General features: G+C 44.3%; 1 protein-coding gene across 1 annotated transcript in view; it reads left to right on the forward strand.

The window, feature by feature from the left end:
• CELSR1 (cadherin EGF LAG seven-pass G-type receptor 1) overlaps positions 1-27,766 on the forward strand; it is a 174,831-nt gene that overhangs the window by 63,416 nt on the left and 83,649 nt on the right. The window contains exon 2 of the mRNA XM_054218028.1: positions 8,431-9,069. Within this exon, the coding sequence (XP_054074003.1) occupies positions 8,431-9,069 (639 nt within the window). The remainder of the gene's footprint in view (positions 1-8,430; positions 9,070-27,766) is intronic.

Below are 27,766 nucleotides of genomic sequence, written 5' to 3' on the forward strand. Positions count from 1 at the left end.
GGGCCTGTGCATCCCATCCGAGGGGCTGCGTATCCCCACTGAGGGGCTGTGCATCCCTGTGAGGGCCTGTGCATCCCTTCCAAGGGGCTGTGTATCCCTGCAAGGGGCTGTGCATCCCCTCAGAGGGGCTGTGCATCCCTACGAGGGGCTGTGCATCCCATCCGAGGGGCTGTGCATCCCTGCGAGGGGCTGTGCATCCCATCCGAGGGGCTGTGCATCTCTCCAAGAGGCTGTGTGTCCCTTCCGAGGGGCTGCGTATCCCTCCGAGGAGCGGTGCGGCCAGGAGCCGGGCAGGGAGTGCTGCCGGTGCCGGTGTCGGCAGGCAGGGAACTGGTCCAAGCCACGATGCTGGAGCAGGCTCAGCCCCGCTGCAGAGCGTGGCCAGGCAGGGGAGTCTTGTCGGTCCTTGCTAACGAGGAGAACCAGCTGAGGTACACGGAGATGTGCAGAGCCTGGGAGGGAAAATCAGTTTGCATTTTAGCTAGCAGGGAAATTGCCTTGTCAGTAAAATGGTCTGGAAGGAGCTGGTTATTGGCGTGCTCACGCTATCTTCCCACACATCGTACTTCCCTCCAAGTCTCGGCTTCACCCTCGTGCTTTCTGCTCGGGACAGGGACTTGTTTCCACTTTGCTACTGCTGCATCCCTGCCAGCTTCCCCTGCCTGCGTCTCATCCCCCCCAGCGGTTACACCCCCTGCGCACCAGGTACCTGAGGAGCAAGGGGTGATGCTGCGGGAGGGTGCTGGGGGAAGTTAGGCATCTTTTCAACCTCGCTGCCGTCAGAATTCAAGAGTGCTTATTCCTGCCAGCAGATCCAACTTGCCTGACTTCCCACCCTCCGGAAATATTCCCCCAGACTGGTGTTATCAACCCAATTAGCATTTCAAAATTCTCAGCTTGCAGGTGCTGATTTCAGAAAAGCTAATGGCAATCTTGTACAATGTTGAGCAATCCAGTTGGCATCAATTTGTTCTTAATCCCCTGTTCAAGCTGCAAACCAAAATATGTTGTATTTTTTCTTTTCAGTATTGTGTACAAAGTAAATAATCCTGAACAGCACAGGCTACATTAACGATAATGATGCCAAAATTAGTCTGTTTTTTTTCTCTTTACACACATCAGGAATTCACAGTTGCTTTATGCACGGCTTCTCCTCCCACAGGTTGGGGTTTTTTTTAGCTGTCTGATTTAGCTGGTACTGCTATGGCTGCTGCCAAGGGAACGTCGCAAGCCCCAAGTCCCCACTGCCCACCCTCCCCGGGCATCCCAGATATCCATCTCAGTCAGGATGAAGAGGTGACTCGTCTTGCAAAAAGAAGTACATGAAAGTTTAACTTGGAGTGTTTTTAAGAGTGTCTGCAGCCTGTGAGCATTAAGAGGTGGCTTTGCCTGGAAGCGTCTGGACACTTTGTCGGGATCCTTTGCTTGCACTGACCCCGACATCACTTCCCAAGCACGGCTGTGGCTGAGGCGATCACAGGGCAGTGCAGTGGCAGGGCACAGGCTGGCACCGCCACAACCCAGGTGGGTACCCTGTGTCCTGGGTGGGCCGGGGCAGACCCCTTGGGTGCTCTGAGCTGCTGCGGTGGCAGCGGGATGGTGCTGGAGGCACTGTGGTTAACACTGGTTTGGGGAGAGCTTGTCGCTGGTACTCACTCTGTGGCAGCGTGGACCATTGCCTGTCCTCTGACAAGCTTCCAGCCTTGGACTGTTTAATCCCAGGTACCTTCTTTTCCCCCACAAGAGGTGTTTTCCCCAGGACACTCCCCTCCCATGTAGCTCAGGCAGGACTGAACCCCCATAGCTGGTGTGCTCGCGTACCCCTTGCGGCTCAGCCACGTTCTGTTTTACCTCGCCCTGTCATCTAAAATCCCCCCATAGCACCAAGTAACACATCTTTCTCTTCCCCCTACCGGTGGCCCTTCCGAACCCTCTTTTTTCCCAAAGGATGCTGGGCAACACTGGCCAGGGTTTTCAAAACAGAGCATCTGCAGAAGGGGGGCTGCAGCTGCTTGTCCTTCCTGCAAATTTAGAGATGTTGAGGTGTGGATTCAGACACCTGATTTTAGGAAAACCTTTGCAACTCGTGCTGTGCATTCCATGTTCCGTGCTTCTACTGTCTGCGTGCTTGCCCTGCTCATCCCTCGTCCTTTGCTTTCTGCTCTTCCCATCTTGATTTTCAACTCCGATCCTTTTCCCGGGCAGACAATTGCTCTTGTTTGGGGCTGCTGGGTCGGGAATGAAGCTCTGCATGAGTGCCTGGGCAGGGACTCAGGGAATTAGGCTCTAGGCCCAATTTTGGCCGGGACTGAAGCCCGCTGAAGTCAATGAGAATCTTCCTGTTGAGGTAATGGAATTTGGAGCAGGCCTGGGCTTCAACGTTCTTCAGAGTAGTGATTCCAATGTGAGCCTTTGGCACTGTGTAAATAATAGATAATTATTTTTATATATCCTTTCCAAAGCTCACAACTTGTGTTGGCAGTTGGTGCTCCTAAATGTGCGAAGCTGAGACTGGCAGTCTGAAACGAAGGGACAAAAGCAATGACGTATGCTTCATGTGGCCAGGGAGAATCATTTCTGTGTCATTTCATCCGACTTGATACACAGAAGGAATTGCTCATCAGCAGCTTTTCCGATCCCAATGAGAGGGAGACTCTGACAGAATCCATTAGTGCCTGTCTAAGAAATTACAGAGCATTATACAGAATACATTTATTTTTTTCCAGAAGGAGGTGTATATCCCAAGGACATTACTTTTCTGTTATTGCACCATTTAGTGTCGCTTTTCTCTAGCAGAAGAGAAATTCATACTTTCATCTGTTCCTACCAAAAACCAGGAACTACTTAGGGGTGCCCGTCGGACATTCGCCGCTGCCCATCGCTCTGGCCTTTCAGAGATCCAAGGCCAACACCAGCCCCCACATCCTTTGCCAAGGTGCCCTGAAGGCACCTCAAAATGGGGTCACCTGCACAGTTTCTGTCCTGAAACACTTCTCCAGTGAGGCTGCTCGCTAACTGGGAAGACCCCGGGGTAGGGTCTCTGTAAATTCACAGTTATGCCTGTTTTCGTTTTCCTTTCTGGTAATGTTTTCTGCTGTTTGGCAAAGCATCTTACCTGGGTTCCCACCCGCCATTTCCTGTGCAGCTTACTTTCTCTCAGGATATTTTCTCTGTGCTATAAGCCCCTGAACTTTTCCATAATGTAGAAAGTATTTTAAAGAGTTTTCTTATGGATGCTCGTAGACTTCTCATTTCTACTCACAGAAGTGAAGCTTTGTAGTGCCTAGAGCAGTGGTTTGGAAGGGGTGATATTAGTACAGTGGTATTTCATACATTTTAAATCCGTTTCCATGGTGGTGGAAGCACAATGCAAGGAAGGGACTCGGCCCTGCAAGGCTTTCAGACTTTCTGAGGCAAGCTGAAGCTTAGCGCAGGACTGTGCATCTCACTTTTATGGACGTCTGCCGGTTTTTTACTGCTGTTTGCTCAGCGGGCAGCGTGGTTTGGGTTCCAGCTCTGCTCAAGCAGTCGAGTATTGCCTGAGGTCTCTAATGCTATGAGCTGGTGCTACTTACGTGCTATTGCCACCCAAGCAGTGGAGAGGACGCTAAAAATATGGCATCCTCATCATTAAATCAAGGCTTAGCACTGGACTAGGTGTGTATTAACTCCCGTATGTAAAAACACGCCTGGAAGCAATGGGGGATGGAGGTTTGATCATTCAAAGGCATGTTACCAAGTGATGTTTGCTACCCATGGGCATGCCTGCTTCTAATGAGCTGGGCAGAGCAAGAGGTTCTTTGAACCTATGGAGTGTCCTTACCCTACGTTTTGCTGGCCAAGGAGTTTGCGTGGCTGTCGGAAACTGATACCGGTTACTTCCAGATGCATTATAAAGCAAAATTAGAATAGACGCGGGTTGGGCTATCTAAGAAAAAAAGCTCTGATGCTAAAGTATTTATATAAAATATTCAGCTTTGATATGCAGCCCTAAGACTTTTGTATATAATAAACCAAAAAAAATTTGTTAATTATTTTATTTCTGCCAACTTAAAAAGCAAACAAAAAGATCCTTTCTGGCCAGGTACTGCTGTTGCCAAATGTGCATTTCAGTTAAACTTTGCTGTGTTTACATTTCTAGATAAAAAAATTCTTTGGTTTATGGACTGCCAGAAGACGGAAAGCTGAGATTAGAGTCTTGAATTTGATTTGGTTTGTCACAAAATAAGAATAAGCATGAAGCAATGACTATTTCATCAATTCTTTGTTACTAGTGTATTTTAGAGAGGTTCAAGCTTTTGTCATACTTACTGTCTTCTTTTTTCTTTGTAATGCATCAGGGTATGTGATTGCTATTGAATCTTCTCATTAGTTTGATGGAGGATGAAGATGGGTAGTTATGTTTTTAAGGAGCCTATTCAAGTAACGACAGTGACACAAAAGACAGCAGTCTGCTTTGATTTCCACCTTCTGGAGATTTCTCTTGTAGAAAGCGTACATAAAATAATATCACCAGGATATAAATTCAGTGTGTAGGGACTGTGTTTGTAATGAACACCTCTTCTCCTGTGCGGCCACCCGTCCATCCGGAATCCTCTTTGTCCATTCACTGACATGTTAGTCGCTAAGAGTCTTTTATTTTAATCTTCCCACCTTGTTTTTGATAAACATGGCTATAACAGCTTTTGAAAGAACCTTTTATGATTTGTTTAGGATATTTATGCTGCCTTCATTACCCCAGTATCTCCGCATTTCAGCATCTGCACCCACTACTCCACAATGTGCATGTAGGTGCCATTATCCCCACTTTACGGAAGAGAAACTTGAGGACAGAGTGACAAAAGCCATTGGTACAAGGGTTTTAGGAGCCAACCCTGCAAAAGGACGGACTGAATCCTGTCTTCCTCCTTGGTCCGTCCTGCATTTCCCTTTTCTCAGGTGCTTGGGCTGCTCCAATCCGGGCTGTCTGCCCAAGCCCCTCTTAGCAGGATGTCTATATGTCCCTTCTGCCAGCATGGCTCGTGTTTTTAGAGCTCCATCAGGAAGACTCCTGCATGCAGCCAGTTTGCTGAAGCCAAGCAGATGACGGCTGTGAGAACTGGTGACAGCTAAGCCCTGCATGTGTGTCTGTATTCATCTGTGCGAAGGTCTGCTCCAAAGACTAAAGTGTAGCCGGAGTTCCTCCCGTGTGGCGTCACTTGAAGGGTGCTTCACACCCCTGACTGAAGCCGTCTTGCATCTGCCAAAACACGATAGGGACACTTTATAGCTGTGTCATAAGACCTTTGAAAACTCAGGTTGTTAGAGCCTTTTTAGCAGAACAACAGATGGGTGGTGTGTGTGTGTGTCAGATAGCTGCACGTGGTAGGCATGTCAGACAGTGAAAAGACATAAAGTATTACTGCTCCATAAAATAGTACTTCCTAATATTATTTTTCTCACCTTTCTGGCAGGAAACATTTGAAACTTCCATGGAGTATTTCACCTGCGAATCTCAAAATACATATAATAGCATGTATTCACGGCTTAATTCAATTCCCAATAAAGATGAGGACAAAATTTCCGCTTTCTTTACTGCGCCTGTTCCATCCCTCAAAGCGAATGTTGTCTGCTGAAAGTAGAATAGATACTAATTTGGTCCCATAAAACCACAGATTGTTTCAACTTTCCCCGAATTTCTGAATGAATAGATGATCGGATCCCGTGATGCTGCTCTCAGACTCGCTGGTGATATGAAAGAGGCGCTTGTCCGGCAGGCTGTATAGCCCTGCCGCGCTTTTGTTGCCTATAGGACACATGCTCGGCTCCTTTTTACTCTCTTTTTATTTTAATGCTCTGCAGCAGGGCCGCACAAAGCCGAACTGGCTTTTAAAACACAACTTCATTTTGCAGCTATACGTCTGTGCCCGGTTTTCTTTTGTGCTGCCTGCGGAACAAGGAGGCTGTGTGGTATCTGACACCAGGCTTTTTCCAGTGATTTATTAACTGTGTCAGAATAGCTGTTGTGAATGCTGGGAAGCTCTTGCATATTGTGACAGTTGATATTGATTATGACAGTTTGTAGACTCTAGTGCGTTGTCAGACAGTGGATCGTATTTTGTCTTCTTACTATACATACCACGGGCTATAGATCATAGTGTTTGCTTAAGAAAAGGACCCATTGTCCAGCGTTCTCGCTGGTATGAGAGAACTTCTGTAGCATATTGTGCAACAAATAGCAAAGTAGTTCAGGCACCCTATGGGACAGGCAGGCAAATGTCAATTGCTGTAGGAAAAAAAAAAGTGAATAGTTTGTTCTGCTTCTGGCCTTTCAGGGGAGTGAGCCCTCCAGTTGACAGAAGTGGGTAGACTAGTCTGAGGATGTCATTTATGAAAATATGGTGCATCCTCTATTGTCCGTTGGCCAGAAATCCACAGGCTACGCAGGAGGAGGAGGTTGAAGTGAGGATTTTGGCTACTGATCATTTTCCAAGGTTGCTTTGGGTCTTGATGGAGGCTGAAACCGCGTGGTTCTAGAGTCTGAGGAAGAGGAGAGAAAGATTTCTGCAGGCTTGGGAGAAAGGGAAAGCCGTCACATCAGCTGCTGTGAGGAGCACGTCAAACAGATCAACCTGAACAATGACCTCTTCTGACTGTTTGGTTTTAGCGAGGCAGTAGTAAAGTAGCACACAGGAGAAAAGATTTTTCTGTTTGCCTAAAAGCTGCTTCAGTGTTGAAAAAAGTCAACAGCTGAGCTTTTACAGGCAACCGGATCCGGAGGAGGGAGTCAAAAGCCATTTGGTTAATTATGCTGCCATAATTTACTATATTGCTGCTGTACTATTGGAGGAAAAACCTTCCAACAATACATGTATTTTTAAAACAAAAGAGCACTTGAGGTGTAGTGGTGACAGTGAATAAGGAAAGGAGCCGTTCTGATTCTTCTGTTCTTGACAGACCTTTTATAAGAGCCCATCACGGGTCATAAACTTACAGTTTGAGATAATAAAGTGTCGGAAAATGATCTTTAGCAATCCATCTATTAGAATTTTGTTCTCACCTGGGGTTTAGATTGATTCAAATGCAGTTTCTGCTGCAATTTTACATTGATGGGATCCAAAAACCATTTCTGAATATATTTTATGGTTTAATTGAAATAAATGTAGTAGCAGGTCACTTGTGAAGTGATTATTTCTGGGATACTTTGAGCCAAGACTATGGCACTGAGCTGGAACCTAGGGTAACTTGATTCAGTTCTTAATTCCCCTGTGGGCCTGATATTGGCCACTCAAACTAGTCCATCTCTCTCATGAGAGACACAACCACTTCTGGTTGTTTATTTACAATATGAGATCTTTGAGAAGGAACATTTCCTATCAGAAGCCAGTTTTGATCTCTCCTGGCATTTCTAGGTGATCCTGGAGTTCTAGACACGTTTTCTGTAATGCAGTCTGCATGTTCTTAATGAGCCCTTAATGTTAGCACGGAGACAGTGTTAAACTAAGTGGTTTGGTTTCAGTGATGATGCAACTTCCCGTTCCATGCTCGCATCAAATTTGGATTAATTATAGCACTCACTGTGTCATAATTATGTTTCATAGTGATAGAATGCTCTAGAGTTCGTACATTCACAGCACTACTGTAAGCCTCAGGGTGTACTGAGATTTTACAGTGGCATCTCTCAGTCCAGTGTTAGGTTCTAGTGCTATATTTATAGATTTACAGGTTTTATTGCAAAACATCCACAGAAATAGCAGAAAAGCTTTAAAGGAAGGATAAATGGAATAGTTTTTAAATGTCTGCTTTTTGGTCACAGACATATTTTATTTGAATTTTTTTTCTTATTTTCATAAAAGTATTTTGAAGAAGTTAGGTGTGAGGAATGAAAGAAGTTCAGGTGTTCAGATGTGAAGACTTGTTTCCTTAGGTGACTTTTCTCTACAGCTGTGGTAACAAGTCTCTGTCTGTTCTGGCTCCTTAAGCCTGAGACAGTGCCGGGAGAAGATAATTTTGCTGTTGTGCTGTGAAAAGTGACAGCTTCCCAGCACTGGTTCTAGGCTAGCAGTGAGCGACTTGTATGAAGATCCATTCAGTTGCTATCAGGAGAGGCCCCTTCCCCTTGGCTTCCCCTTGGCTGTCCTGGGGCTCTCCGGCTGTCCATTTGCTCGTTGGCTCTTGCCAATCATTTGCCTGGGTCGTTCTCCAGGTATTCTGGACTCCTTGAGATGTCCCTGGTCCTTTGTGTTACAGTCCTTACGAGATTTTGTTTTGTTTTCCTGAGTAAAGGCATTGGTAATCACTGTGGAAGGTGGATACATTTCCCTCTCTCATCCCGGTGCCCCGAAATGTCTCGCAGGTCTGTTTTATTTCCAGGAGACTGCAGAAGCCTCCTTGTCCGTAGGTTGAAGCCTTCTCTCTGACATCGCTGTTATCTTTCTCTCCTCCCTTCAGATGGTGTCCATAGTGTCACGGCAGTCTGCACCCTGCGCGTCACCATCATCACGGATGACATGCTCACCAACAGTATCACAGTGCGGCTGGAGAACATGTCCCAGGAGAGGTTCCTTTCTCCCCTCCTGTCCCTGTTCGTGGAGGGGGTGGCAACAGTCCTCTCCACCGCCAAGGATGGCATCTTCGTTTTCAACATCCAAAATGACACAGACGTCAGCTCCAATATCCTGAACGTGACCTTCTCGGCTTTGCTCCCGGGTGGCATTCGAAACAAGTTTTTCCCCTCCGAGGACCTACAGGAGCAGATCTACCTCAACAGGACCCTGCTGACCATGATTTCCACGCAGAGGGTGCTGCCCTTCGACGACAACATCTGCTTGCGCGAGCCCTGTGAGAACTACATGAAGTGTGTCTCCGTCCTGAAGTTCGACAGCTCGGCCCCGTTCATCAGCTCCAACACCGTCCTGTTCCGCCCCATCCACCCCATCAACGGGCTGCGGTGCCGATGCCCCCCGGGCTTCACGGGCGACTACTGCGAGACGGAGATTGACCTCTGCTACTCCAACCCCTGTGGGAGCAATGGGCTGTGCCGGAGCCGAGAAGGGGGCTACACTTGTGAATGCTACGAGGACTACACTGGTATGTGTTTATCTTATCTTTGACCCATGATTTATATGTTAGACCATCAACCAGGCCAGCTCTGTGTCAAGCTGAAATTGCTGACATTCTTAGTCAAAGGAAGAAAAACTCCTGGCGCTGCCTTCTGGTCGGGAGAAGGCTTGTGAGTGTCACACATCACTTAGGGTAAGTCCCGTATCTCTGCGTGCATGGTGGTAGGAACCATGCCTTGCTCCAGGTCATGCAGGGGGCCCAACAGCTGCTGAAGCAATTTGCTTTGTGTGTGTTTCTGCTCAAAATGCCTTATACAAATGTGTTTCTTCTGTCTGGAAGGAAAAAGGTGGGATGCATCCCCTGGTTTGTGGTTCAAGGAGCCTTCCTGGCCCCTTAGCAGTCCCCTCCTACCAGGGTATAGTGGGAGTGTGTAGCCTCGGTAGAAGGTCGTCAGCCGTTGGTTGTCAACAAGCACAGAGCATGAGGATGGATCATGGTCCCAAGAAACTGCATTAGCACACATTTATGGGAAGTACTGCAAGCTAGCTACAATTTGTAAATGTCCAAACTCCAGAAGGACGTAGCTGCTTCCAGGCCTGTCTCCAGCAGCCTGCTGAGGAACGTACTTTGCCTCATCATGGACTTGACAGCTAATAAAGATCAAAGTGCTGCTTCTCAAATACTCCTGAGAAGTTATGAAAAAATATTAACTGAATGTTTTCTGGTGCTTCAGTAAAGTCAGTGGGATTATTTATGTATTTGAAATTGCACACGCATTTAAGCGTTCTGCACTGACGTGCTGCTGGCTGTAATTTATGCTGACGGCTCAGCAATGTCTGCTATGACCCCTGCAAACGAGGGGTGAAGCAGAAGGGGCTGTTCCCAATGCTGCCTCTCGCTGCTGAAGTTATAAAAAATTGAAAACATAAATTATTTAAGTCTCCATGTAAAAAAAATCTAGATGATGTGTATGTCTACTGGGCTGGATCCAGCCCTGTAGGTGGAAGGGTTTTCCTTCACTTTCTGTGGCTTTTGGCTTCAGGGTTGTAATTAAAAATGAGATGGTGGAAGGAGCCAGGAGTTGGTGAGCTGGGACATGGCAGCAGCAGGTGAACTGGGCTTTCCCCAGCAAGGGGGGCAGAAGATGCTCCCCGAGATCAGAGCAGGGCTTAGGGCAGCAGGACCTTCCTCAGGAGATACAGACAACTTTTTGCCTGACCGGTGAAGCCCTGAATAGAGCCGTGGGATGGTTGGGGTATTTGGTCTTTGTTCAGGAGTGATTTTCCTGCCAGGCTTCTCATGAATGACTTCCACAGTGAAATACATTATAAAGTCCGTTATCCATTGCGTACAGCTAATGCAAAATACGTGTGGCATTGGGAATCACAAAACAGATTTTATGACTGGTTGGTTTCATTTAACGTGTTTATCTACTATTATACTGTAAATAGGAATGGTTAGAAATTGCAAGTTTCGTTAAAGAAAGATATGCATATAAATAGGGCTAATTCATCCATATCTTCAGTTTTGGAATGACATGCATTCCTACATCACATTTTGTGGGTCTCTTGCCAGAAGTCTTCAGAAAAAAAGGCTAAATATACTTCAAAAATGAAAGAGAATAATCATATCTTAATAATTGATGGACATATTTAATAATTAACGCTGTAGTCAGAACAGACACGGTACATATTTAGAGGAGAGGCACTATGTTATTCATACGCAAAGAAAGACTTGATCTGTAACGGTATTTTCTGTGCATAGTTGTTGAGTTAAAAATTAACTGTCCAGCTGCCGGGATATTAAAGCGATCAGAAGTTAAGAGGAGAGCACTGCTTATAGCTTTGCCATCTTTAGGTTTCAGAGTTAACTGAACTTCAGTGAAACACTGTTCTTTGGAAGGGCAGTTTGGGTCATGATTGCAGTCAGGTTGGCCAGGGGAAAACACACCCAACGATGATCAAAAGGGCTCTGGAATCCCTTATCCTGTAGATTGATACAAATATTGTTGAATATTTCTGGTTTATTGCTGAACGAATGCAGCAGAAATTTCTTGTCTGCTCTGTGGTTGGTTTACGTTACATTAGTGCCTTTAGGCTCCATGTTGCACGACAGTGGTTTTTTCCGTCAAACCTGACACACCCACATATGGTGGTCATTAGTTGGTTGATTTTCATCCCCTTTGCAGAATGCGGTGGAAAATGCTATCAACGAGTAATCTATTACCAGGAATATTTTATGAAGATGCATTGTTGAATCTTGTCCCAGTCTCCTTTAAGAGCTGTTATTTTACCTATGATTTTTGTCCTTTCTTTAAATACACTCATATCCATTTGCAAGTTCAGTTTATATCTATTAATCATAATGCTGTGTTTTCTGCTTGTATGTAAATATTTATTGTTTACAACAATCCAGATTTTATATCTATTTAATATGTAAACAGCATAGGTTGGTTTCAATAGCAGCAGTGTGTATTGGCTCACGGAATGCAGCGATCGTAAATCAGAATGAGCCGAGAATTGCTGGGGCTGAAAGTTGGGAGAGTCTGAAATGTTACCATGGTATTAACTCAGCGTAGTAACATACCAGTATGAGGTACTTAGGAATCTTGGAATTAATTGTAAAAAATGAAATACGAATGGTAATAGTCAATGAAATGCAGCCTGCTCTGGGAGCTCTCATGTTTCCAATTCCCAATTAAGACCCTACGTAGAAAAATAACGAGAAGAAAATGCTAAAACCTGTCATCTGTCTGGGGAGATATGCTGCGACTCGATGAGAAATCACTACACAATCATAACCCTGTACTGAATCTGTCCGACTGGTCACCTGTTAAAAATATAGCGTTTATTTCCTGTAGAAGATAATTATGTCCTATCTTCATCGGATGGAATTTCCTCCCATTTTTCCACCCTGCTTTGAAGCCCTCCATTTGTTTTGGTGTAATTGCTAGTCATTTATACATGATGAAAGTTTCTCTGTCTTCAGGAGTCTTCTGTTACGGGCACCAAGGTAAACTGAGCTTCTACAAGATATTTCTGAAACCCGATTACTGGCTAGTTTGGGGTGATTTGGGATTAGCTTCACTTCCTGTGATGTAAGGAGGTGAGTGAAGAAGGGCATATATTTTTAATCATGTTTTTTTCAGAATAGCGACCCCTTTAACCTCTTTTCTTTATATACGAACTAGCGTAGAGAAGCGAACAATGTACACACTAACAGTCGTGCCATTGATGGCAGGGAGCTATGTGCATGGCTGAAGGGTTAAAGGATGTCATTTAAGTTAAGCAAACAAATTTAATGAACTTGAACACTGTGGAAAGCCTGTGTGATTTTTCCAGCTGTATTTCATGAACCTTTCGAGAGCTGCAGAAGCAGCTTGAGATGAACTCCAGGTGAAGGCTTGGACAGAGGTAGAGTTATCTGTGCCCCCCAGGGGCAAAACCATGAAGGGCAAATGCATCGTCTCACCCGCGCTGTTTTTGGAGGCATGGTTGCCACAGCGGTTCCTGAATGAGCTGTACTTCCAGCCCAGTCCTGGGCCCTCCTGTAGGACGTATCGCTGCGGCCATGTCTCCACCTTTTTGGGTGTGAATTCCCACGATTCCTGCCCTGCCGAGAGCAGGAGCCTCCTGACATCCCTGGGTCCTCCCACAGCTCTCGCCGCACTTTGATGCCTGTGGTCTCTTCTGTTTAACAGCCACGGCGACCGTTCGCCTCTGCAGTCATGCTCCCAAAAAGTAAGATATAATTTGCACAGAACAAAAGCACTCCAAGGGGAAAAAAGAAAACCCAACCCCTGAAGTAAGGAGAGATGTAATGTTCCCACAGTTCTCCTTAGCACAGGGCATTCTTTCTGCCTCCTTTGCTACCTAACCCCTAGCAAGGAGCAATTTCTAGGGAAATAGATCGTCAGAGAATTTCCCACATCCTCTGCATCTCTCCTTGGATTTCACTTCAGAGAGCGGAGAAATCTTAAGTGGTTGTAAATCTTCCAGTAATCAAATACAGCAATTAGAGATCTTTTGCGTGTTACACTTTTTTCCTCCTAATTTATTTTTGTGATACCATATTGACATGAGGAATCATGACATCTAACTTGGCCACCATGAATTCTGACTTTGTGTCAGGAGAAGGTAATTATAGCTGTTGTCGCAGCGTTGTGCCAGAGGTCCCTATTCATATTGTTTAGTAAGTTCTCAGTTTTTGGCTCTTGCAAACAACACGTAAAAGTAAATGTGAAGATTTGCTTCTCTTGTTATCTTTACTTATATCCATTCTTCAGATAGTAATTTCCTTGTTCAGTCTGATACCAGATTCTCATTTTTAAGGCCAGAGAGATTTATTTGGGAGAATTTCAACTTCCAAGTAGAGAAATCTGGCAGCCAGGGTAGCCGTAATGAGTGTTTTATCTTGGGCAAGAAGGTCTGAAATTCCACTCTGGGTTACGCTTCTGCAGCTCTGCTGGAGCGGTGGGATCACAGGCGTGTAACAGCCAAATCCTGTACAGCAAACCTTAATTTGATTCCTTCAAGTTTCTCGCTGCGTCTTTAACTCCTTGTTTAGCTTATGAAAGGCCATGGTTTTGTGACGGCAAGGCTGAACAAAGATTATCCTCACAGGGTCGTGGGGCTTTGCCAGCACTTTCAAACAGCTGTGACCAAGTTTGTCTTTGCCACAAAACACCAAATAAGAAATTCTGTGGTTCCCAAACACTCCCGTAAAAGTAGGGACGTTATCGGTGGTATAGGTCAGCTTCATGGATCATCTCTTTGTGATACCTCATTCAAATGTTATTCATTTGTTAAGGCAACGCAGTGAAGGTGCTAAAATGTTTTGTATCGTTGCTGCCTTAACTATGTCCCTTAGTCCAGGTCTACAAAGTTATGCTACTGGATTCCAGATGCATTTGTATAATAAAGAGATGAAAACAGCCTAGGCAAGGTCTAATACTGTGAAAAATAGTATATTTGTTTTGAGGGGTTTAAATGTAATTGCAGTTATTAGGGTGCTGGTTGATTTGCACTGTTTTCAGAATTTAAGGGCTGTAGATTGTCCCATTTCCAAAAAGTCTTTAACAGTTTTTCTGCTGATTTGGGATGCAGGAAAAGTTGAGGAAGAGTGCTGACTATCAGCCTTTTCATAACTGTCGATGTTTCTCGGAGGAGAATACCTGGTTGCCTTTCCTTTCAGTTTCCATATGGCAACACTGTGAGAAAGCTTCTGTAGGGCGGTCGCACCCCGGTGAAGGTCTGTATAACGTTGGAGGTATAGAAATTGTCCATTTTCAGCAGTGCTATCCATGCCGTTGTGGTTGGTGTTTGTACTGAAACTTGGTCTTCATAACTGCAACACAATTTCCCTTTGATTGCTGTGGACCTGTCGCTCTCTGCAGCTGAGAGAACTTTTTCACTCTGATGGAGAGAGAAATGAGTGTAGGCTTACAAGATCCTTCTTTACGATTAGTACTCCTCAATTTTGTTCCCTGCACAGATGTCCCATCAGAGTCTTCTCCGTCAATCTTCAACTTTCTCTGTCTCATCAGCATGAAATTTTTGAGAGAAAAGCCCTCTTCTGCCTTTATTGAATAAGCAGACGTCTCCGTGGGTGTAGACGTGGCAAGCTGTGTCCCTGCAGTTGGCAGCAGTCGGTTACAGTCGGGTACTTCTGTTTCCTCACAGCCCGTGGCCCCTTCCAAGCCCCAGGAGCTCGCAGCGTTTGGGCAGCTGGTGAGGACTCTGTACGCAGCGCAGTGGATGGTCCAGAAGCAGAGCTTAACTCCTCCAAACATTTTTCAGAGCATGACTGGTGCAAAAGCCTATCTTTTTCTCTTTTTATGGTCTTCACCACTCAGCTATGTACTATGAGACATACCGTCTCATAAATCTTACTCTTGGTGCTTTGAAGTTTCCCCATCTGACCATTGCATTTACCCATGCCAAGGAGCAATGAACCCCAGATGTCGTCTCATGAGCTGACTTAATATCTAAGCATATAAGGAACCCATACAACCTATTCTTTGCAATTAGCCATGGATAATAAGTCTTCCATTGACGCTTGGGCAGTGTATGCTGCATTTGAAGAGCACAGCAGTCAGCTGTGATATTTGCTTTCCTTTCTCTTCTTTTAGCACAATGTCCATTTTGTGTCATGGATTCCTGAAAATAAGTATTAGTTTTGGGTATTCAAATTAAGAGGTATTACCAGGCAGAATCATTGCTTTTGAGTGTATACGTATTGTCAGAGCACGACGCCTTCAGATCATTACATGCTGTACCTGTCCAAAACACTTTTCATTTAAGGATCACTGTAGACTCTGCAAAAGTTACCAACAGCAAAGGAAGCCTGTGGGACATCCCTTTGAGCAAGAAGGTGCTGTCCCCCTCACCAAAGGGATGGGAAGCTGTGGCACAGTATCTTCATCTCTTCCAGGTCACATAAAAGCAGTCAGTGGCAAAGTTCGGAGCAGCTGTGGCAGCTCCTCTGGGCCATTCCTGGGCAGCCCATGGCTAGAAACTTGGGTGAGATCCCCAGGAAGAACATTTCTTTCCTGACACAGACTCTCAGCAGAAGCCTTTGTGCCCACTGTGTTTAACTCAGAGATTTATTGTGCATGTTAAAATGGGTCCTTGCCTGTTTTTGCAGCAAGGCTCACTGTTAATGCGTGCAGGGATGGGGCCAGCACGCCACAACCTTATGGCTGGACTCAAGTGGTGCTAGGTTGGACCAGATGGCATGACTGCACGACTGCTTGCCTCCACAGATAGCTGAAATAACAACAGCAGAGTAAAATTACACTTTCATATATTACAGTCAAAAGCTGAAACTTTTAAATATTGTCATATTTCTGTTGACTGTATTTCTGTCCATGTCACTAAAACACAGGAGGTGAACATTGAAAATCTGGAGTTTATATCAGATTCACAGGAGTCACAGAGGTCTGCCACTTCTGTAGGTGGATTTTTATCTGGAGGATATGTTCTTCAGCTAATGTTCAACCTATGCTCACTTGTCAGGATGTGAAAAGCCTTTTCTGGTTGGATTACTGTGGTGTATTTGTTGACAGTGTAGTTCTCAAATGGTGTAAATGGCCTGCAGCCTTCACGTCAATCTGCTATGCCTTTTCCTAAACCCAAGCAAAGAGTTTTATCGCATTACCCTCATCCTGATGCACATAAACTGGCTACTGTTTAAAGTTTGAAAGTTTTCCCAATCATATATGAACCCTCCCTTGTCCCCCATCCCGGGATGCTGCACGTGGGATGATCTTTGATTCAGCTGAACTGCTGCAAGTGCCTCTTCTGGAGCCTCGCGTCTTATCCTCCTCGCCCGTGGAAATACTTGCGCTGATCAAAGCCCTTTGCTGTCATGTGGAAACCTAGCTACAGACTTAATGTTGTGTTTCTTCTTTTTAATTAGTTTTAGAACGGTTTGACAAGACTTCTGTTCTTACCAGGCGCTCCCGCAGTGGAGGTGTGATGGGTGCTTTGTAAAAGCAAGCAGCAGATCACACACCGATGTAATCACTTACCCCGGCCTCAGAAGCTACCTTAGCAATTCATCTCCAATATACTTATGAATTTAGCTCTTCCAAACAGTTCAGGGTCTACAAAATCCCCCTGACTGATTACAGCTTGTCTTCTCCTTGAGACGGCTGTGTGGCTGGCCTGTTCTTCTCTCCATTTACTTGCTCCCTTCATTTGTCCCCTGCAGAATTTATCACTGATGATTTTACACTTTCTCTGCCACTGTTGATAATTTCAAGTAGCACGTAGCTAAAAATCAGTGTCCAAAGGGCCTGTGTCCAAACCGACCTGTTTGAGGATGGTTCCATGCTTACATTTTTACACCTACTTACTGTTAATGCCATTGATGTCTGTTAGAAGGCTCTGGGGAGAACTTATAGCAGGCTACCAGTGCCTAAAGGGGGCTTACAGGAGAGATGGGGAGGGACTCTTTATCAGGGAGTGCAGTGATAGGATGAGGGGTAACGGTGTCGATGCCCCATCCCTGGAAGTGTCCAAGGCCAGGCTGGATGGGGCTTTGAGCAGCCTGGTCTAGTGGGAGGTGTCCCTGCACATGGCAGGGGGGTTGGAACTAGGTGATCTTTAAGGTCCCTTCCAACACCAACCATTCTGTGATCCTATGATTATGGTACAATATGGGGAGAAGGTACGTTCTTAATTGTGGGCTGCACGGAATGAAGTCGAGGAGCCTGCAGAGATGAGAGGCCGCGAGCACACACTGCGGCATGACGGTTTTGCTGCTGTTGAACAAGTGCTGCCCCAGCTCTTCCACCGTGTAGGTGTTTAATATTGAGCCCTAATGGCCAGGTGTAATCACAGGATCATAGGATGGTTTGGGTTGGAAGGGACCTTTAGAGATAATCTAGTCCAACCCCCCTGCCATTGGCTTCAGTCTCCTTCATTAAAGTGAAATCTTGTTAAATGCCTGATGTGAAAATGGCACATTTGGCCCTGAAGCCTGGCCAAGCTAAGCTCATGTTTGCTGTCAGGCAGCTGGGTCTGTGTGAGCAAGGCAGACTGCTAACCTGGCGTGGGTACCCACCTGCCTCTGGCACCTGACCTCTCCTTCCCACCTCTTGCCAAGAAAAGGTCCTATGAGTATGACCTTAGTGGTTAGTCGAGTTTGATGGGGGAGAGAGACCTGTTGAGCACCTTGGGTTTCCTACTGGCATTCCGGTCAGTAACGGACCAGTCTGAATTTAGGATTCTCTTTGTTCTAGCATACGTGAAATCTCTCTTTTTATTGTCTTTAACCTGTTGTACCTGTATTTCTTTTTTGAATTATCTTGCTCCATCAGTTTTCAGCAGGTTTTAGGCTTTTGACTTGTACTCCTGATTTTATACTGACGGGGTTTCTGTTACCACACCTAAATGAGAGTCACAATTCTCCCAGGCTTTTTGAAAACCTGTGTTATAAGGAATTTGCTTATCTTCACTGGTCTAATTTAAAAAAAAAAAAAAAAAAAGGTGGAAGGTGGAGCATAATTACACAAAGTGGAGCTATTTGATATTATAATTTTATAGGTACGTGTAAAACCCCTCCTCGCTGACATAGCTAAATTCTCACACACTATTGTAATGGTGAACATATGTATGCATTGCAGAACATTGATCTGAAAGAAACTATACACACTGAGGTTTGCTTTAATTAAAATATTTTAAATAGCAGTTTATTAAACAGCAGCCGGCTTCTCAGTAGCCATAGTTTACAGTTGTGTTTTTATTAATTTAGCCAAGGTGAGCCTTGTGTAATGTAAGACTTGGGGTTTTTTTCTCGTAGATGTTTTTTAATGTCAGATAGGTTAGCCGAGTAAAGTTTTAAACTTCGTGTAAGCCACACAAATGCATTCTGATACGTCAAAACATACACTTACTAAGTGTCAAAATAGCCCGTATATTAGACTACCCTTTAAGTGGGTTTTTTTTGCCAATGGGTAGGTGTCTTGGTTGGTGTTTTTCTCACTGAAAACAAATCAGGTAGGGAAAAAGGAGAAGAGAGAGGAGGAGAAAAAGCTCAACAACTTGCCTTTAAGTTATTTGTGGGGAAGATAAAATCATAGTGAGATAGTATTTTTTCCAATGTGCCCCATGTTCTGGAAAGCCCCTCACAATGTTCACAGCAGTTCATAGATGAAGGCTGAAAAAAGAAATTCCAGGAAGGCTGGAATGAAATATTTTAGATCTTCCAAAACAAAAAAGAAATCTAACCTCTGAGGCGCAAGGTAGCGGGGCTCCTTTTCACCTGGCTGTAAATACGAAAATGGGAAACAAAGCAGGGAAGGCCCTTTACAGTTCAATAAGACTGAATTATGAAAAACATGTTTGGCTTCTGTATATATTTATAATTCCTAAGTTAGACATTTTAATTTTCATCAGTAGATAAACAACAGGAAAGCGGCAGGAAGGAGGGTTGGGTGCAGAGACGAGGGTATCAGGATACCCCCCCACCCCCCCGGCTATGGAGGAGAAAAGTATAAAGTAGTTTCTTGTGTGTCTGTTCTTTGTGTTATGATGATGGAAAGTTTCGACAGTTGAGCGCCAGACTGGGGCACTTGGCCTTGAACATCAAGATAATTACAGTTCTGCAATACAGTTGTGCGGAGCATGGTGGGAACCACAACTTCATTGTTGTTGCAAATGCTCTTTTGTTTAGAGCATCATGGTTGAGTGCCTGCATCCCAGCCTCTGCTCCTCCTGGGGCAGGTTTTGTTCTGCGACCCGCACTGTACGGTGTCCCCCCCCATCGCAGCTTCCCCAGCAGTAGTCGGCCTCCGTTTTCAGTTTCTAAAAATCAAGATGACGATACTTTACTTCAGGCTGTCTCTCAAATTCTCCACAGCTAAGCATATGAGAGCTGTTATGCTGCATTTTCCAATGTAATAGTTAAAAAACATACTTTAGTTAGGTAGGGCCACCCAGTTTCAAGGGGTCAGCACACTGATGTGCATATTGTAAGAAATATTATTAAGATGGGTGCTTTGTATTAATATCTTAACGCAATATAGATGACACAGTAAAGTATATTAACTTTAACAAGACAGTAATCATGTAAAGTGACTTTAAAAGGAAGCCATATTTTACAAAAAGGTTGAATTTTAATCTACTAAACTGTTGTAACAAGAGTTAAGTTCAAAATGGGGAAGCTGGCTGGATTAATTTTTCATTAATCTATTGAAAAATTTTTTAAAATGTAATTTTTAAATTTCTACCTGTTCTGTAGACTTAAAAATACGTTGATTTTGAGATTTTCTGTGTTAGTTGTATGAGACATTACAATGGCTTTTTCAAGAGTCGTTAAGATTAAGTTGCTTTTTGTTTTCAGTTTATGTTTACTGACCTGTGTAGGAAATATTTTTGAGACTATCAAAACATAAGATTATGGGATTATCTTTTTAACCCTAATCCTTTTAATTTGACAAGCAAAGGGTAATTTTTGGTTTTTTTTCAAAATTTGCCTTCAATGTATAACAGTGGAAATTTGATGAGCATCAGATTATTTTTGCCGGTTCTGTCTACTTCATCAAGCAAAACCTTTGAACTCATACAATCCACAGTAAAAACAACTATACAGTACTTTTAAGTATAACTTTCTTTTAGCCTAATACTTCTCTTATAAAATGAAAATATAAAGCTCTGAAATCCCAGCTTCCTAAAATGTAACTACAATAGTAGACTTACTTTAAGCGTGTTTTTCAGTTGCTTTATTAATATTTTATGGCTTCTCTTCAATTATTCTCACTAATTGGCCATTATGCTTCTTTCCACCAGAGCTTCTGGGACCACCTAGGATGTTAAGGAGCATGATTTGGTTTGAGGTCTGCCTATTTCTAAATGCCGTCGTTTTTACCATTGTGTTAGATTATGCAGAAGATGTGAGAGTGAGATTTTCCTGTGAAAACTTCTAATGTTTGGAAAACGCAAAATGCAGGCTCTCAAGAGTCTTCCTTTAACAGAGATGTGCAGCGTTAGCTGCTTGTGCAGTTAATGCAGTGTTAGCTGCTTGGGCAGTTAATCCCAGGGCAGATGGCTTCTTCTGTGCTTTGTCCCTTGTTCTGAGCCAAAACATCAAGTCTGTAATAGCTACATGGAGAAAATTAAATGGGATCTTAGTGGAATATGGGCCGGATTTTCTGAAGAAAATAGTATGTTTGCCATTGAAAGGGAGACCCCGACCACCTTTTTCCCATATTCCTGAGCCCTTTTCTTTCTTCCTCTCTTTCTGAGGTCAATTATTTGCAGGTATGGTCCCTTTTTCAGCGGCGTCAAGATGTTACCTTGCTCAAAAATAAGTGCTAGAGCTTTCCCCTTCCTTACAAATTTGGGAACTGGGAGCTGCAGCCCATTGCTGTCCTCCTCTGTGGAAAGCAGCTTAGGGAAACCAGGCTGAAGGCGAGCGGGATGCCTGGTGGTGCCTGGAAGCACGTCTGGTTTTCCAGCTCCTGAGTTCCTGTTGATAAAAGATGTTACTGCACACACGCCCCTGGCACAGCCACCATGCCTTACTTGCTTTCCTCATTCACGTAAATAGTGTAATATATTTTGAAAAGCCCAGTGTGAGGCCAAAATGGCCTGCGGAACGACAGCCTTGGGGAATTAACGGTGCCAGTGGTGGCATTTGGTGCCCGGTAAAAATTGCAACTTTGCGTGACGAAATAGTCAGAGGCACTCAGAGGCATGCCAAGCCTATGAGTGCCCTTTTTCTTTCTCACTTCTGCTGGCGGAAGGAGGTGAGAACCAGGCATGGTGGCTGGTTCCCATGCTGAAGTGCCTGCAGGTGTGCGGGGATGCAAATACGGAGCAGGCTGCAAAGGCTGTCCCGAAGGGAACGTGTCCTGCAGGACACCGTGGCTGCTCCAACCTTCGGTTCCCTCCCTGTGCCCCCTGAGTAACGCTCCTGGAGATGAATCAAGGGGCATAGAGAGCAGAGAAAAAAATAATAATATCCCATATATATATAGTAAAGATAGACAATGATTGTTTCTCTTAAAAATAAATGGAGGGAGGGATATCCCTCTGTAAATGAATATAAGTATGTTATGCAGACGTGTGTTTTGTTCTTACACCTCCAGGTTTCTCATTGGTTTTAAGGTGGGATTTTTAGGAAGAGATATATTCCAAGTAAGACATAATGCAAATTGCAGACACAATGGCATAATCTAATTTGGGATTTATCTTTGACATCTACGGTAATGTTTTCTCCCTACTAAATACATCCAGAGATAAAGCTTAGGCTTTTGAAAGGCACTGCTTCATCACCATATCTTACCCCAAATCATAATTTGCATTATGATAAATTGTCTTACGTATAAACCTGCCACAGAACTCAAAATAAACTGGAAATTTTGGTGCATTTCTTTTTTCTCTTGTGTAGATTTATGCTGAGTATAGCCCTGGGTGAGAGTCGGAACCTAAAAAGTTCTCTCAAGCTTTAACTTAGAGGTCAAATGCAGAGGGAGAGGACACCTTGTGAGGGCACGATACATTACAACAAATGGTTTGATAATTTACAGAGCTTAGAGATAGTTGTAAAATCAGCCAAGAGTAAAGACTAAGACATTAAGAAATTAGCCATTGGATCCCATAGAGCAAAAATTGTTGTTAAGTAGCTGTGGCAGGCTGAAGGCATGGATGTTTTATTTCTTGTTTTCCTCCGCCCCAGATAACACATTCCAAAAAAGTGCTTTTCCTCAGCATTTCCTCAGAAGCTTGGGGTGATTGTGTCCGGTGCCATGGGAGCAGGCAGTGGGGAGAAGCCAGGCACGTTGCATGCACCTCTTCTTTTGCTGTAGTGTCTGGCTCCTTGCTCATCAGAGTGCTCTCAGGAAAAAATCACATTCCTTGCGGTAAGTGTTGTTAGCGCTTCTGGTGCTCGCACCACTCCTGGCCTTCTTGCTGGAAGGTGAAAGGCGAGCTCTCTGGTGTAGACAGAGTGGAAGCTTAATGACTGAGAATTTTTAATCCTCAACAAATATATGAGGAAGAAAGCCGGGTATTAAAGACTTAGTCACGACTTTTGTCTGTGCCCTGTTCCTGCCAGCACTGTCACGACTTTTGTCTGTGCTCTGTTCCTGCCAGCACTGCTGGAAGTTGCATGGGACGACAAGGTCCAGTGACCGTTCACATTGAGCATATATCATCTTGAGAACATGCTCATAATTTTCTGGAATCCACAGACTAATTCATTTCTCCAACAGATGTGCCCCAAATATCACTAATCCTCCTCAGTATTGTTTCTCTTTTTTTCCCAGTTATTCCTTCTCATTTAAATGCAAAAACACAGAAAAAAAACCCCAAATCCCAAATCATCCGTGCATCCATCCATCCACCCGTCTCTGCAGGGTGTCTTTCGTTTTGCTTTGTCGTGTGACCAGGAAAGGGGAGGAGGTGAGGAAGAGAGGAACGTCTTTGCTCAGGCTGGTGCTGCGTGTAGGATCCTGGGCCTGATTTTGGGCTGTTGATGGGCCGGGTACCATTTCAGTGGCTGCTCTGCAGGTGCAGCGCCTCAGCGGGCACAGCCCAAAGCAACTTGAGAGACCTGACCTTTCCCTGCTCTTGCTTTTTTAAAATACAATTTAGCTTGGTTGCTAGGCGGAAAAGATCAGGAGGTGGGATGGGGTCCTGGCCTCCCCCTGGCCTGTTTGGCATGGGGAGTTTTTCATTGTAGTCCTCCTCCTCCCAGGAGCTTGGAGGACCCCGTAGCAGCTGGCGTGCAGATGCTGTCTCCAAGGACCCCAGTGGGAAGAAGAGCTGGGAAGGGTCGAGTCGCATCTTCCTGTTGGGGTGGGAGTGGGAATGGGAGTTCCCTCAGAGCAACTTGTTTCGGTCCTGTGTTTCAGGCTGGAATTTGACCACCACATGCCTTGGGGACAGCAGATGCCACCCGCAGCTTCAGAGGCAAATGAAAGAAGATAAAAAGCCTCCCATGTTCATTATTTTGGAGCATCTCATGATTAAAGCTCTCATGATCTTTATTTAGCCCAGTCTCATGATTTTTGGAAATCTGATTTGTGAGTTTTCAGGGATGCCTGGGGGGAACCTTGTGGAAGAAGGCACAGGGAAGGGAGAAGGGTGATGGTAAAGGAGAGGGATGACATATATAGCCAAGAGCGCACCAGTAATTCTGCGCCCTCTCTTCCCACCAGTCCAGAGCTTAGTCCTTATGCCCATGAAAAAACTAAATCACATCTAGAGATAAAACAGTGATTTCCCGAGTATCTTATTATAGGATCATTTTCTGTCACCTCAGAGCTCTACTTGGCAAGCTATATGTGTATATATAGTGTGAGAGGAATGCTTTTGTTGTTATTTTGCTTAGTGTTTTAAATTCAGGTTACTCTCTCGCAAATACATCGTGTTAAATCTGGAACGGTTAGCACCTTAAATTACGAAGGACAGCTGTCACTACGAGTCAATGGGATTTAGTTCTAAACAGCGTGAGTGTATGTGTGGTGTGTGCTTCCGTGTGTTTATGTATATATTTATGTATTTTTTTACCTTAGCCTGTTTCTCATAATATGCCTTTATAGTGCAGTGAGCAGCAAAGGGGAAAGCAAAGGGGAGGGGGGAAACTGGACCTTAAACTGGTATTTCTCCCTGTAAGAGGGTTGGGGCCAATTTTAATTTTCCTAGATCAGTCCCAATTCTAAAAACATATATGAATAGGTAAAAGGAAAAGCCACAGCATGTTTCCAAATGTGAACGTTTAGTAGCAGTGTAATATAGAAACCTCATGCAGTGATGACCATCAGCATCAGTATTAAGTCTAACGAGCGTGTCTGCATGGCCTCTCTGAAGTGGCAGTAGGGGTTTGGCCATTGATTTCTAAGGGACCCAGATTTTAACTCTGCTCTTCAAATAGCACTTCTGAGTCATCTGCGTAAAATGATACATTAATATAGTCATCCCCTAATTATTCACGGTCACTAGTACATCAATGGATTCTAAATTCTATTTGATCCAGCTTCTCCTTGGTTACTTTTTCTGGGTAACTGCTCTCTAACTTCTCTCATAAAACCGGTAGATTTTTGCTTGTTTGTTTGTGTAATAAGTGGCATTTGCTGGGAGGTAAGACGAACTTCTCCCAGTAGGTTCTGAGGGTGGGCTTGTGCACCGCAGAGCCACTGAAGTAATGAATTTCCCTTTATGGGCAAAGTCCAATATTCATTTTTATTATTTGAGTTGCACCTACGTTTCAGGCACATTTACCTACAGGATATCCCTGCACAGTCAGCGGAGAGAGGTGGGTATATACTGAAGGTGTTGATCCAGTTCACTTAAGTCAAGCACAAGCCACTACATTCACATATGAGCCATCTAAAATGGCTTAAAGCTGTATTTCCATAACAGTTAAACCTTTCTAAGACCATTCTTATTCCTGTGTGCGTGGTGCTGCCTCCTTCCCTTGTGCCTGCTGTGCTATTCATCCCATCAATCCTAGGAGGGACCTAATCGAAGATCACTAACCCTACAATAAAAAAACGAATGGTGTTTTGCCATCTGAGCTCCACAAATCAGGCAACTGCGGGATTACATGACTGCCAACACAAGGGAGGGGGAGGAAAGTGCAATGAGTTTGGGGAAAGGAGGGGACTATGGTGATACTATGGTAACTCCCACTCAGCCTAAACTATGGTGACACCACCTCTAAAGTGGGTGCCCTGTATCCCAACCTCTTTATCTCTTGTTCCAGTAGAGATTTCCAGACTGATTCTGCAACTAACTTGTTTTTAACAACCTTCTTATTACTTAGTGCACTGATTGCTTTAGTGCCGATTGTCATTTCAGGTTAGTAGCGTTTTAGCTACTAGAGGAAGAGGAGGATTGATTTTCCCATAATGTGCAAGATAGCAAATACATTTTTAATGACAGTTGATGCTTTAGTAGGGCAATGGGTCAGTGGGAATTCTTTGAAGAATTTAGTTGCCCTATTTCTTGTTGTTTCTCCTTTTGCCGTATTTCTTGTTGTTTCTCCTTTCCACTTTAAAGTACATCATTTTAGGCTGGCTGCTTATATCAGCTTCTCAAAACGCTTTCCCTTCTGGTGAAGCAACTACAAACACAGAGAAGAAGATTAATATGTATCTGGAGCAAATGGCAGGATGGGGGAAAGGCGAGAAGAATCAGTTGAAGTCGAGCAATTACAGATACTGAGTGAAAAATTAACGAGTCTAGGGAAACTGGAAAAAAAGAAACAAGAACATGAGTTCAGGTCTGCTGCTTCGTGTAAATATACATTTAATGTACTGTTTCAGTTGAAAACAATCAGAGAATACTACAAATTTTTGAGGGCTAGTCCCTAAATGGGGATATTGTGGAAACATATTGCAGTAAGTTGAAGCGTAGAGTTATTCTGTATTTATTCCAATGCCATCATGTTGTTTCCAGCAAGCTCTCCAACGTTACACATTGTCTGTGTTGGAAGGTCAAGCAACTCGCCAGCAAAACCACAGGCAGATTCCTGCAAAGAGCAGCTCATTGATGCACTCCATTGTGCTCTTTGAAACCCATAACGTTCAGCTCACAAGGCATTTCCAATTGTGAGATTATTTCTTCATTTTTCAGATAGCTTATTTTTACTTCTTTTCACTTTTTTATCATCATTTATTGTTTATTCATTAAACTCTTCCATTACTTTACTTGGAGCAAGTCATCAGACCAAGTCTTTTGCGTTGCTTGTTCTTATTATATTATGCCTGATACCATGGTGTCCTCACTTACATAAATTTAATAAGAAAAAAATTATGATTAACGTCTTTGTAAAGTTAGTCCTAAAATTGGAGAAGAGATATATGATGGTTGAGAGTAGGAAGCAGTGTCAAAGGCAACTATCACGTTGTGATCTGAAGTGCTTTAGAGCCGGGAAGCACTACTTGAAGGGCTGTGTAAAAGCCACAGGGCTCATAGCTTTCAGAGTCATCGATATTAATTTGAGAGCCTGTAAGATCAGCTGCTGTCCTGTAGCAGTAAACCATTTGCTGGCTTGGGCCAGGATTTTTTCAAAACCCAGGAATCTGCCGGCAGATAACAGGCAGCCGTGGCCCGTGTTATCTGACGTGCTTTAGATTTAGCAGCTGTAGGGAGCTTCACATCTCCTGCTTGGATTTCATGGAGTTGTGAGAAGTAACTTGTTCTTTAAGCGATCCCTAAAATACTGGCCAGTGTGAAAAATGGAATTATATTAGCAAAGGGAATGCCACAAGGAGCGAAGGGGTTTCACGGGCTGGCTGAGGGGGTGAGCCATCCCGGCATTGCCAGTGTCACAGACTGTCCCCAGGCTGTGTGTGGCAGCTATTTGGGCTGTGCTCTTATCACCTGAGCCCCTCCAGACCCTCACTGCACAGCAGCTCTCCCTCCTTTCTGTACTATTTTTTCCCACCGGACTGCGAGACATCCCCTCCGACGGCGTGTCCCAGCCCTTCCGACCCTCAGCTGCCAGCAGGCACACAGGCGCTTTTCATCCCAGAGGCTGGCGGATGCAGATCCCTTCCTTTTCAGCTCCTCAAGTAGCTCTTCCCTTAGGGGCTTCCAACTCCGGCTTCAGCCAGCAACCAGCTTGTCCTTCAAGTACGTGCGGGCTTTGGTTCAAATTTTGAGGATGCTTTTCAGGCTGTGCCTCAAAGCTCCCGCAGGGACAGCAGTGTGTCTGGGATGAGGTGGCCGCCCTTGGAAGTGACAAACCCAAGAGCCACACAAAGGTGTGTTCCGTTCCAGTCCTGATCAAAGCCGTGCTTCGAACGCTTGCTCAGATGGCTGCTCCGTAGAGCCAAAGATGCCATCTTTCTAAAGAATTCCAGGCACTTTTGGAAAAAAAAGGGTGATTAAGGATTTATCGAGTTTCTTGGTAGACCTTTGTGCCTTGAAGCACAGTGATGTCTTGGAGGTACTGTAGAGATTTAAAAAACGCTATTTTAATATATTTTGTTAAATATACATAAAATATGAAAATACAACATCAAAGAGTATGCATCAAATGCAGTTCTCATTTACATTACAGACCAAAGAGAATTCAGAATAATTTTAGTAACTGGGACATCAGTGATGCTACAGCTGAATGAATATAGGACAAAGGATCTTATTCAAAGTTGAACTACAGTTTTTTAAAACCACTCCTTTAAGCATCACAATGCAAAGCAGTAATAACCGCAATTCAGTAGAACTTTTCTGTAAGCTTTCTTTTCTCTTAAATACTTTTATGCCTG

Source organism: Rissa tridactyla, chromosome 1 (assembly GCF_028500815.1).
Source record: "Rissa tridactyla isolate bRisTri1 chromosome 1, bRisTri1.patW.cur.20221130, whole genome shotgun sequence".
Classification (NCBI taxonomy): domain Eukaryota; kingdom Metazoa; phylum Chordata; class Aves; order Charadriiformes; family Laridae; genus Rissa; species Rissa tridactyla.